We start from the raw sequence: 13,129 nt of genomic DNA on the forward strand, positions 1-13,129 counted from the left end.
TGCTAAGCATGGTAGTAGTTAGTGAGATATTGAAGTGTGTTTGCTGCAGGTACATGTTTGCCATTTATTTGATATGAATGATTATGATGTATTGCAATGTTTGATGTAATTGTATCCATGCTTGCATGTAGTTACTTTCAATTTGATTTTGACTTCCATGTGAAATTTTATAATAAAAGCATGCTTCAAATGATTGTATCATGTCATTAATAGTTTGCACATGAAAATATTAAGTTATCAATGCATGCATCAAAATTCTTGTTATTGTTTGACATAGTATATTGCATGATAAATTTGATATTTTCTTCATCGTCGCATTCTGATTGTTTTTTTCTTAATTCGTTAGGATACTATTCGTAACATCATACGACAGAATGACTGCAAACCGTGAATGGATGTACCGTAGGATAGTGGACAATGAGTTATCGCATGAATATATGGATGGTGTCGATAGTTTTATTGAATTTGCAACGGCGAGTGTCAGTACGGTAGATCCCACAGGTCGGATTAGGTGTCCCTGCAAGATTTGTAAGAATAATCGATTTGTAGAACCTCATGGCGTTAGACATCACCTATACAGGAAGGGTTTTGTGAGTGATTATCAGAACTGGGCGTTTCATGGAGAAGAATTTAGAAACGATTTTGATGCACGGGTGAATGTGGTGCACGATAATCCATATACGAATTTGATATTTGATGCTGCAGGAACAGAACTGGGTTCTGCTATGAGTTCTAGTGATGTAAGAACTGTCGTAGATGAAGAATCACCAAACGATGCAGCTAGTAGATTTTATGATTTACTTAAAGATGCTGATGAGCCACTTTGGAACGGTTGTGAGAGTCACACTATCTTGTCTGCAGTTCTTCAACTAATGAATTTGAAGTCCGAGTATAATTTGAGTCAATCATGTTTTGACCGTTTGTGCATGATTGTGAAGAGTATGTTGCCTAAAGATGAGAAATTGCCACAAAATTTCTATCGTGCGAAAGTTATGGTCAACGCTCTAGGTATGGGTTACAAAAAGATTGATGCTTGTCCAAATCACTGCATGTTGTATTTCAAGGAGCAGGAAAACGACATATCATGCCCGTCATGTGGGCATCCTCGGTTCAAGCCAAAGACAAGAGGCAATGGTAGCACGAGATCAAAGGAAGTTTCATACAAGTCGCTCCGCTACTTTCCTATCACTCCTAGATTGCAGCGATTGTATATGTCTTCAAAGACAGCTAAACACATGAGATGGCATGCAAATAAAGTTCGACACGATGAAAACAAGATCACGCATCCTGTTGACGCTGAAGCTTGGAAGCACTTTGATCGTACTCATCAGAACTTCGCAATGGAAGTGCGAAATGTTAGACTCGGTCTATGTACAGATGGATTTAATCCATTTGGGGGTAGATCAACTCCATACTCATGCTGGCCAGTATTTGTAACTCCATACAACCTTCCACCAAGCTTGTGTATGAAACGTCCAAATCTTTTCTTGTCTCTGTTGATCCCTGGTCCGACCTCACCTGGCCAAAATCTTGATGTATATCTAAGGCCATTGATTGATGAATTAAAAGTACTGTGGGATGACGGTGTTACCACGTATGATGCCCACAAAAAACAAAATTTCAACATGAAGGCCGCTGTTCTATGGACAATCAGTGACTTCCCTGCATATGGTATGTTATCTGGTTGGAGCACACATGGGAGGTTGGCTTGTCCGTACTGCATGGAGGATTCCAAAGCTTTTAGATTGAGGCATGGAAGGAAGCCTTGCTGGTTTGATTGCCATCGTCGATTTCTACCCAGCGATCATCCGTTCCGACGTCAAAAGAATGCATTTACAGCAGGCACAACTGAAATGGAAGGTCCATCCTCAAGATTGTCTGGCATAGAGATTTTAAGAAGATTGCGATACTTTCCAAATGTATTAACAGATGCCCGCAGTCCTACACCCTTCCGTGGATTTGGGAAGGAACACAATTGGACGAAAAAATCTATTTTTTGGGAACTACCGTATTGGCCGACCCTATTGATACGACATAATTTGGATGTGATGCATGTAGAGAAAAATGTGTTTGATAATGTGTTCAATACAGTAATGAATATTAAAGGAAAAACGAAGGATAATCCGAAGGCCCGTATGGATTTAAAATTAATATGTAAAAGACCAGAATTGGAACTCAAAGAGTATAATGGCAAAGTACTGAAACCAAAGGCGAAGTACGTGCTTGGACCTGATCAAATAAAACATGTATGTCAATGGTTGAGACAACTGAGATTTCCAGATGGATATGTCTCTAACATTGCTCGGGCTGTGAAGATTGACGATGGACAGTTATATGGGTTGAAGAGCCATGATTGTCATATCTTTATGCAACGATTGATACCCCTAGCATTCCATGATATGTTAGACAAACCTATATGGGGGGTATTGTCTGAGTTGAGCGGATTTTTCAGAACATTGTGCGCATCGGAGGTCATTGTATCAGATGTAAAGAATCTCGAGGACTCTGTCATCACCACTGTTTGTCTGTTAGAAAAGATATTTACGCCAGCATTTTTCGATGTTATGGAACATTTGATCATACATCTGCCATATGAACTAAGGGTTGGTGGCCCTGTGCAATATCGATGGATGTACCCATTTGAAAGGTATATGTTTTTTTATATTTGTCTCTTTAATGACAGATATTTAAAATTTGAAATGTATATTCTTGTCAGATGCATGTTCGACCTAAAAAAAAAGGTTCGTAATAAAGCAAGAGTAGAAGGCTCTATTTGTGAGGCGTACACTTTAGAAGAGATTTCAAATTTCTCATCTATGTACTTCGAACCTCATATTTCAACACGTTACACATGCCCGCCCCGTAACGATGATGGAGAACAAGTAACTGTAGCTGACAAGCTGTCGATATTTCAACGACTTGGGCATGCATTTGGTAGTTGCCGATCAAGGCTATTGACAGATCGAGAGCAAGATGCAGCACACATCTATATTCTTTTTAATTGTTCAGCGATCGACCCATACATCGAGTAAGTATATGTATATGCAACTCAATTATAAATCCTTTTATGTTCTATATGTGGATACATGGCTCGGTAATATAAGTATTTGTGGTTTGCAGACGATTTGATCTGGAGTTGCAAAGCAAAGTTTCACATCTCACTAATGCAGAAGTACAAAAAGAACGTGAAACTAAGTTTGTGGAGTGGTTGAAACAGTTGGTAAAGAAGCTAACATAAATTTTGTACTTATAAACAACACTAAGTTACTTAATTGATCGTGATCACAATAATTGTTTATGTCTGTGCGTAGGTTCGCCATGGTGATGTTAAAGATCAAGGAATATGTGATTTAGAAAATGGTCCGACCAAAGTTGTGCAATGCTACAACGGGTATATCGTAAATGGTTATCGATTCCATACAAAAGACTACGGTATAAACAAATCAACGATAAATAGTGGCGTGTGTGTCAAGGGTAGCAGCTACGGTGAAAATGAACATGATTACTACGGTGTTATAGAGGAAATAATGGAGTTGACTTACTTAGGCATGAATAACAGGGTTACGGTATTCAAGTGTCATTGGTTTGATCCAACTGCAACAAGACTCGACAAAGCTTCAGGCATTGTGGAGGTGAATCATAAATCCAGGTTTGGAACATATGAACCATTCATATTAGCCTCGCAAGCTCAACAAGTTTATTATACTTCATATCCGAGTATAAAAAAGTCAGATAGAAATGAATGGTGGGCAGTTTGCAAGGTGAAATCCAAACTATACCCCGAGTATGATCAGTTACAAGAAGATGAGTTAGCTGAAGACAGTGATTACTATCAATCAGATGATGTCTGTGACTTCGCTTATGGTCACGATGTTGCGCATGATATGCATGTCATATCTCCATTGGCTGATGAAACATTCATAGAGGAATGTGATCCAAATGATGTACCAAGTGGATGGGCAAACAATGAAGAAGAAGAAGAAGAAGAAGAAGAAGAAGAAGAAGAAGAAGAAAGTCAAACTAGTGACGAGGAAGAATTCTCAAGCTAGTGAAAAAAATCTTATACTACAAACCTCTATTTAAATGCATTGTAATACTTGATGTGAGTTGTATTGCAATACTTGGTGTGAATGATTAAAAATTTTATTTCAATGTATTGTAATACTTGATACGAATGATTCGAATGCATTGTAATTTATCTGAATGTATTATAATTTATGCAATTAACGAATGATTTGAATTAGTGCAATACTTGATGTCAATGATTTGAATTATTTGAATGCATTGCAATGCTTGATGTGAATGACTTGAATGCATTGTAATACTTGATGTGAATTATTTGAATGTATTGTATGACATATGTTATTTGTTAGAATATGGTTCGTGGAGGTTATAGTGGTCGCTCATCCAGTAGTAGCCAGGCTCAACCTTCATCTTCACGGGCTCCTGTGATAGGTATATCATATAACTAATTAGATGCTTGATTAGTTCAAATGCACATTCTGAGAACTTGGTGTGTATTTTTTTACAGATGATGTTGCGCCTGTATACGACCCACCTACACCAGTTGATCGCACAAGTCAACAGCCAACACAGGAAACAGGGTCTTCACAGGCTGGCACAAGAAGACTCATTCGAATAGTGTATATCGATAATCGACCGTAAGTATTTTGTTTTCAATTATTGCATATCTTTTAAATATTTTATATTGATATTTACTGTGTAACAATTCATGTGCAGCACGAGGTTTGAGCCACAAGAAGTAGTACGGGAGATTAGGAATTCACTTCTTCAACATCTACCAGGACCAGTTGCTCAATGGAAAGAGTACCCAAAGGAGGTATTAGACAGATTGTGGTCCTCATTCATGGTATACAGTTGTTCCTCATAGTTAATGTGTTTCATATTTAATTTATTTAAGCAATGTCTACTAACTTTCTGAAAATATTTGTAGGCTTCGAATCGCTTTGCAACTACGGTGGAAGAAAATGATGCAAGGAAGGTGTGGCAGAAGGTGGCTGCCAATCGATTTGCAGACATGCTGCACACTATGAAGACTGCAGCAAAAAAAGCATCTGGCGTAGTAGATGATCCATTACTGTGGAAGGGCCATGGTCCTATTACTATCAGGAGAGATTACTGGGATGAAATGTGCGATATGTGGGCGGGAGATGCATTTAAAAATCGCTCTGCGAAGGCTTCACAAAATCGATCGAAGATGCCCGAAGCCCATCTACACACAGGTGGATCTAAGACATTTGGGAGCCACCTAAAGAAAATGGTAACTCATCAATATATAATATTAATTTTATAAGTATAGTTGCAAATTTGTGTACTAAATCTTTTGTCATTTAACTTCGCAGGAAGCAGAAAAAGGAGGCAGTGTACCATATAAGGATGTGTTTGTAGAAACACATAAACGGAAGACCACGGGAGTCTTCGTATCAGAGAAGGCGAGAACGACAACGGTATGTATTAATTCTATTAATAATCATTGCAATATATATGCAAGTCATCATAATGTTATCATTAATTATTAATGAATACTTTAAACATTATTTTGTAGGAGGCATATGAGCAACAAATGGTAGAGCGATATGGTGAAGACGCTACTCAGCATCCATCATTTGATCCTACAGCATGGGTGACTGCAGCAGGTGAACCCAAAAAAGGTCGCGTGTTCGGGTTTGGGAGTAATATGAACACTTCACCAGTTATTGGTTCTTCCAGTTACGGCTCACCAACTTCTTGCGCCGACATAAGCTCCAAGCAGCCGACTATTCTTTCCGGTGATGATGTACGCGAGATCATTAATGAATCACTGAATAACTACTTCCAATACACCGTCGCCCCCTTTCTCCGAAATGAGATCAAGGCCGCTGTTCAGGATAGGGGATCTTCGATTCCAGGTCCCTCTCAGGTATAATCACATATATAGTTTTTTTGACTATCTTAAAGCACATCTGAGCATGGTAGAATCACATATAGAGTTTTTCTAGATGCCTTAGAACACATATGAACATGCTATAATCACATATTCAATTTTTTTACTGCCTTAGCACACATATGAGCATGATAGAATCACATATATATATATTTAACTTTTTGTCTGTCTTAGAGCACATATGAGCATGATAGAATCACATATAAAGTTTTTTTGATTGCATTAGAACACATAAGCATGCTATAATCACATATTCAGTTTTTTTACTGCCTAAGAACACATATGAGCATATTATAATCACATATTCTGTTTTTTGACTGCCTTAGCACACATATGAACATGCTATAATAACATATAGAGTTTTTTAACTGCCTTAGAACACATATGAACATGTTATATATCATTTATGATAGAATCACATATAAAATTTTTGGCTTTGCCTGCCTTAGAGCACATATGAGCATGCTATATTCACATATTCAATTTTTTTACTGCCTTAGCACACATACGAGCATGATCGAATCACATATATAGTTTTTTGCTTGCCTTAAAGCACATCTGAGCATGGTAGAATCACATATAGAGTTTTTTTATATGCCTTAGAACACATATGAACATGCTATAATCACATATTCAATTTTTTGACTGCCTTAGCACACATATGAGCATGATAGAATCACATATAGAGTTTTTTTATTGCCTTAGATCACACATGAGCACATGATAGAATCACATATAGTGTGTAATTTATTTCATTATATTTTGTTTATCAATACTGACTGTTCTTTTCTTGTGTAGGCTGCTAGCGATAATCAGGGTAGTGGAGCTGAAGGGACAGATAAAGACAATGAACAAGAAGACGCACAAAATCTTGGCGATGATTAGAGGACTGTGTTGAAGAAGTTCTATTTTTTTTATTTTTCCTAATTGTAATTGTTGAATTGTAAATAATTAAACTTCTTAGTTTTAAGGTGGAACGATTAATTATTATAGATACTTGTTATATGAATTTTTTTGTGTGGTTTGTTTTTTATTTACAGGAAATATAAATTGTACAGGAAATATAAATTGTACAGTTCTCCGTAATTAATTTTTAAATAAATTTTTTTGATTTTTTTTCGTTTTTGCGACGGATTAGCGACGGATTATTCCGTCGCTATTCATATTAATCTAGCGACGGCTTAGCGACGGAATTAAATCCGTCGCCACGCCGTGGTCGCCGTTTAGTACCGGCGGATTGGCGACGGAATATAGCGCTCGTTATTCCGTCGCAATTAGCGACGGACTTGGCGACGGAATAATTCCGTCGCCAGTTAGCGTCGAAATATTCACGACGTAAGCATACTGTCGCCGCGTTGTCGCTAATCCGTCGCTAACATGGTTAGCGACGGATTAGCGACGGATTAGCGACGAAAGGTGGTCGTCGCTAATCTACTGCTCTGTTGTAGTGTAGAGAAAACTTAGTCGACTGATAATATCATTAGTAGACTGAAAAACCTTTCAGTCGACTGCTGCTAAATTTTTTTGAAAAACACAAATTTTGTCCGGTCGACTGATAAAAGCATTAGTCCACTGCTGCTAAATTTCCAGAAAACGGACATTCTTTTCGGTCGACTAATAAAACCTTCGGTCGACTAATTTGATAAAAATGACATTTAGTTTAAAAAATTTGGCGCGAAAGGATTAGTCAACTGGTGAGTCTATTGGTCGACTAATAAACACGAAAAATTAAATAGAGAGTTTTCTAAAAAGATTTTCATGAAGGGTTCTTTTAGAAAAGTTTTTCAAAAGACTTTTTAGCTGAAATGCAACCGAAATATGCACTCTAAGTAAGCCTCTTACAAGAATCTAAGACTTTTAATGAATTTAACATATGCACACTAGTCTTCAAAGATTCTTCATCGATTTCTTCAATGCTTGTCATCTTTCTTCATTGCTTTAGCTGAAATGCAGTTGATTCACTTGTTCATCATCAAAACCTTGTACTTGAAGTATCATGTACGGCTTCATTGTCGTAACAATCTTCCCCTTTTTTATGATGACAAACTTAATCAAAGATGAAGCATTTAGATGCATAGATGAAGATTTTACTCCCCCTATCAATATGCTGCAAAACATTAAAGTTAGTACATTCAAAGCACATATATCACATATTGATTGGTTTGCATTTCCATCATTACTTCATGCATTTTTATAAGTTTTTCATAAATGCAATTTTCAATACTTTCATGTAATTTTCATGTCATTTTATGTAATTTCCATTTCCATGTCATAATGTAATATGAAATTTCTATCTTTTTCTTTTTCTCCCCCTTTGTCATAATAAAAAAGCGTAAGGGAAGAAATAGCATAAGCAAAATGTAAATTCAAGTTCAAAATATTAGAACCCATAAAGTAGCAAAGTTTAGTAAAGACAGAAAACAAAGATCAGAAAAGTGAGTTAAGCAAGTCCTTGATTGCAGTAATATCTTTCTGAATCGAAGAAAGTTGTTGAGTCACATCTTCACGAAAAGTGTGTTGATGCAGCTCCAAAGCTTCCAGTCGCTACAAAACTTCATCATTGTCTTGACTAGTAGAAAATTTCTTTCATTTTGCTTGAGATGAAGGTGTCACAAAAGATGGTGAGGGTTCAGAAATTGATGGTTCAGTAGGATCAGATGGTTCAGTTTGATCAACGTTTAAAGGAGGCATATATTTGATTTTCATTCGTTTAAAAATAGTTTGATCAAAGAACTCCTTTTGCTCAATATATTTTTCATTGGTTAAGGGAACTTTGAAATGTCTGGAAATACGAGTTAGAAGACATCCATAAGGAAGAAATGGATTTTGTTTCCACAAATTAGTAAAATACACGTTGGCCCAATTTACAGAAATATTTTCAAATAAGACATAAAGAGCCGTAGAAAGATCTGTGGAATAGTAATCAAAAGAACCAGTTTTAGGTAGAACATTATGTGCAAGAATTCGTCCAACAATGCGTGCACGAGTTTGAAGATTAGTATTTTTGAAAGGAGGACAATGAGGTGCACCGGGAAGAAAAATTTGTTCAAAAATTCTTTCATCATTAAGTTCAATAGTATTGAAAAAAGTATCTGAAGGTGGAATTTCTAGGATTTGTCCAAGTAGTTTAGAATCAAACTCAATTTCAACATCACGAACAAGAGAGGAAAGAACTCCAGTTTCATGATCAATTTGTAAATTTGTATAAAACAAGTGAATCAGAAAAGGATAATGAAAAGTGTCTGCATAGGCATCAAAAAGAAGTGAAATACCTGGAAATAATTCTCTGATTTTGTAACAAGAATACATGTGAAAGAGGACATTTTGGCCTGGTAAAATAGGAAGTGCAGAAACCAATCAAAAAGTATCATATAAAAGAGGATTTCAAAGTAATCTGAGAGAAAATACATATTTTGCTAGAGGTGTAGGAGGAGGAGAACCTTTTGTGGATGCAGTCTTCTTACGAGGCATGGTTAAAACAGATTCACCAAAAAAAAAATTTTGTTGCAGAGAATGATTTATCAACACAGTTGTTGAGAAGAACAGTTGAAGATGGTGTTGATGTCAGCTTCCAAATGACGTCCGGCGAAAGGAAGATATCCGTCATCGTGCAACAGAAACACTTTGTGCAAAGTGAACGATGTGCCTTCAAATTCGTTGGTAGTGGCCAAAATAATCAGCAGTAACAACCCACTGAAAAGGGATGTCGATTCTCCACAGATTTTAGGCAAGAGGGAAGAGACGAGGAGGAGTCCGCGGTGGATGACGGCAAGTGAGAGGAGGCTGCCACAAATTCCGCCGAGGACTGAAGAGACACCAGTCACGGCAAGAGGATTTCGGCGAAAAGTCAAGAGACTCCCTGTCACGGCCAGAAAATTCCGGTGAGGAGGGGTTCGAACGGCACTCCGAGGGTTTTTCGGAAGAGAGAGAGGACAGAGAGAGAAGGTTTCGTTTTTCAAAGGGTTTCGTTTTTAAGAAAAACAAAAAGGTGAGTAAAAAAATGAAACGATGCCCCCTTTTTTTTTAAAAAAAATCAGGTGTTAAAAAAAATCCAAGGGGTATCGGGTCCCTTCAGTTGAAATTTAAAAAAAAAATTTAGTTGACTAAAATTTTATTGGTCGATTAATAAAGTGCAACTCATTCTGAATTTTTTTTTTAAAGCATCAGTCGACTAGAAATTTATCGATCGACTAATATGGTGCGATTTTGAGATTTTGTTCAAAAAATCAACATTTTATAAATCCCAAAATGAGCAAATGCCTAGTTCTCTCTTAATTCTCATAAAATCTTCATTTTTAAGTGGTTTAGTGAAGATATCAGCATGTTGTTCATTAGTGAAAATAAAATTTAACGAAATGTCTTCTTTTAACACATGATCTCTTAAGAAATGATGTCTAACTTCAATATGCTTAGTTCTTGAGTGCTTAACAAGATTTTTTGAAAGATTTATAACACTAGTGTTATCAAAATAAATAGTTGTTGTAGAGTAATTCAAACCAAAATCTTTTAAGGTCTGTTTCATCCATAGTACTTGTGAACATGCTAAACTAGCCGCTATATATTCTGCTTCAGTTGTTGAGAGTGACACTGAATTTTGCTTTTTACTAAACCAAGAGACTAAGGAATTTCCTAAGAAATGACAAGTTCCTCTAGTACTCTTGCGATCAAATTTACTTTCTGCAAAATCTACATCACTATATGAAACTAAATCAAAGGAAGATGATTTTGGGTAAAACAAACCAAAATCTGAAGTATCTTTCAAGTAACAAAGAATTTTTTTTACTGCAGTTAAATGAGATTCCTTTGGATTAGCTTGAAATCTTACACATATACAAACACTAAACATAATATCAGGTCGACTAACAGTTAAGTATAATAGAGATCCGATCATACCTCTATAGAGATTAGTATCTACATTTTTACCGTTTTCGTCTTTATCAAGAGAAGTAGTTGTACTCATAGGATTTCTTCTTGATTTCGATGAGTCCATCCCAAATCTCTTGTGAAGTTATTTTGTATACTTAGCCTGATTGATGAAGATTCCTTCTTTAATTTGCTTTATTGAAGTCCAAGGGAGTTTTTTATTCGCCCATCAAGCTCATTTCAAACTCTTTCTGCATAGCTTTAGCAAATTCTTTACAAAGAGCTTCATTAGTAGAACCAAATATTATGTCATCAACATAAATTTGCATAATAAGAATATCTGAATTAAGATTTTTAATAAATAAATTGGAGTCTACCCGACCAATGGAAAAACCAGATTGTTCTAAAAATTTTTGTAGTCTTTCATACCACGCTCTTGGTGCTTGTTTAAGTTCGTACAAAGCTTTTTTTAATTTTCAAAGCCTGGAGGTTGCTCTACATAAACTTCTTCATTGATGTGTCCATTTAAGAATGCACTCTTAACATCAATTTGATATAACTTAAAGTTCATGTAACTGGCAAAAGCAAACTTCATTTGAATTGACTCCAGTCGAGCCACTTGTGCATAGGTTTCATCAAAATCTATGCCTTCTTCTTGATTATAGCCTTGTGCAACTAGTCTTGCTTTGTTTTGAATGACTTTGTCATTTTCATCCAGCTTATTTCAGAAGACCCATCTTGTTCCAATTACTAGATGATCCTTTGGTCTATCAACTAGATCCCATACATCATTCCTAGTAAATTGGTTAAGTTCTTCAGACATGGCCAAAAACCAAAATTCATCATCACAAGCCACATTGATATTCTTTGGTTCTATTTTAGATATAAAAGCAATATTTGCAATATATTTTTCTAATTGCCTTCTAGTTTGGACACCACTCTTTATATCTCGAATAACTTGTTCATGTGGATGATTGGGAACTTTTTTCCAAACCGGTTGAAGAGGAACATTTTCTTGAGAAGTACTCTCTATCAAAGGTTCTTCTTGAGGTATTACTTCTTCTCCTTCGCTTAGAGGTATAACCTGCTCACAATTCTCATCAAATGCAATATGTAAAGATTCTTCATTGCAAGATGTTCTTTTATTAAAAACACGCTAAGCTTTACTTCTAGAAGAATATCCAAGAAATATTGATTCATCTGATTTTGAATCAAACTTATCAAGATTATCTTTGGTATTTAACAAGAAGCATTTACTACCAAAAATTTTGAAATATGAGATCTTTGGTATACAATCATAATACAATTCAAAACATGTTTTATGTAAGATTGGTTGAATAAGAACACAGTTTAAAACAAAACATGTTGTATTTATTGCTTCAGCCCAAAAGTATTTTGGTAAATTTTTATCTTGAAGCATGGTTCTAGCACATTCTTGCAAAGTTCTATTCTTTCTTTCAACAACTTCATTTTGTGGAGCCGCTCTAGGAAAAGCAAAGTTGTAAGATATACCATGTAAATCACAATACTTTAGAAAAGATTCATTTTCAAATTCACCACCATGTTCACTACGAATTTTAATAATAGATGTAGATTTTTCATTTGTAATTCTTCTACAAAGTTTGAAAAATTCAGAAAAAATATCATTTTTTCTTTTTAGAAAAATCACCCATGTAAATCGAGAATAATCATCTACTATAACAAAAGCATACTTGCTACCATTCAAACTTTGAATTCTAGATGGTCCAAATAGATCTAGATGCAAAAGTTCAAGAGGACGTTTTGTTGAAACTATATCTTTTGCTTTAAAAGAACTCTTGATTTGTTTACCCCTTTGGCAAGCATCACATAAGTGATCTTTCTTATATGATATTCTAGGTAGGCCTCTAACAAGATCATTCTTGGATAACTTGGAAATAATTTTAAAGTTAACATGTCCAAGTCTCTTGTGCCATAACCATTGAATTTCATTTGAAACAATAAGACATTTTTCATTAAAAATGGGTAACTCATCTAGATAAAGTTCATACACATTGTTCCTTCTTTTACCTTTAAAAATGATCTTTTTAGATTGAAAATAAAAAATTACGCATAAATCATTTTCAAAAGAAACATGAAAACCTTTATTACATAATTGACTAATAGATAATAAATTATGCATTAAACCATCTACTAAAAGAACATTTTCTATCAAGGGAAATTTTGGATTACCAATATTACCACTACCGATTACTTTTCCCTTGTTATTGTCACCAAAGGTGATGGTTCCTCCATCCTTATTTTTCGAGGGTGGAAAATAACTCCGGCCTTCCAGTCATATGT

The 13,129-nt window shown here is 35.5% G+C and overlaps 1 protein-coding gene across 1 annotated transcript in view; it reads left to right on the forward strand.

Annotated features, from left to right (window-relative positions):
• LOC149815648 (acyl-acyl carrier protein thioesterase ATL3, chloroplastic-like) overlaps nt 1–7,254 on the forward strand; it is a 30,378-nt gene extending 23,124 nt beyond the window's left edge. Inside the window, exon 5 of the mRNA XM_089989781.1 lies at nt 6,743–7,254. Within this exon, the coding sequence (XP_089845907.1) occupies nt 6,743–6,842 (100 nt within the window). The 3' untranslated portion in view covers nt 6,843–7,254. The remainder of the gene's footprint in view (nt 1–6,742) is intronic.
• The last annotated feature ends 5,875 nt before the right edge of the window (nt 7,255–13,129 follow it).

The sequence above is a fragment of the Nuphar pumila genome, chromosome 15 (genome assembly GCF_984573655.1).
Source record: "Nuphar pumila chromosome 15, dmNupPumi1.hap1.1, whole genome shotgun sequence".
Lineage (NCBI taxonomy): Eukaryota > Viridiplantae > Streptophyta > Magnoliopsida > Nymphaeales > Nymphaeaceae > Nuphar > Nuphar pumila.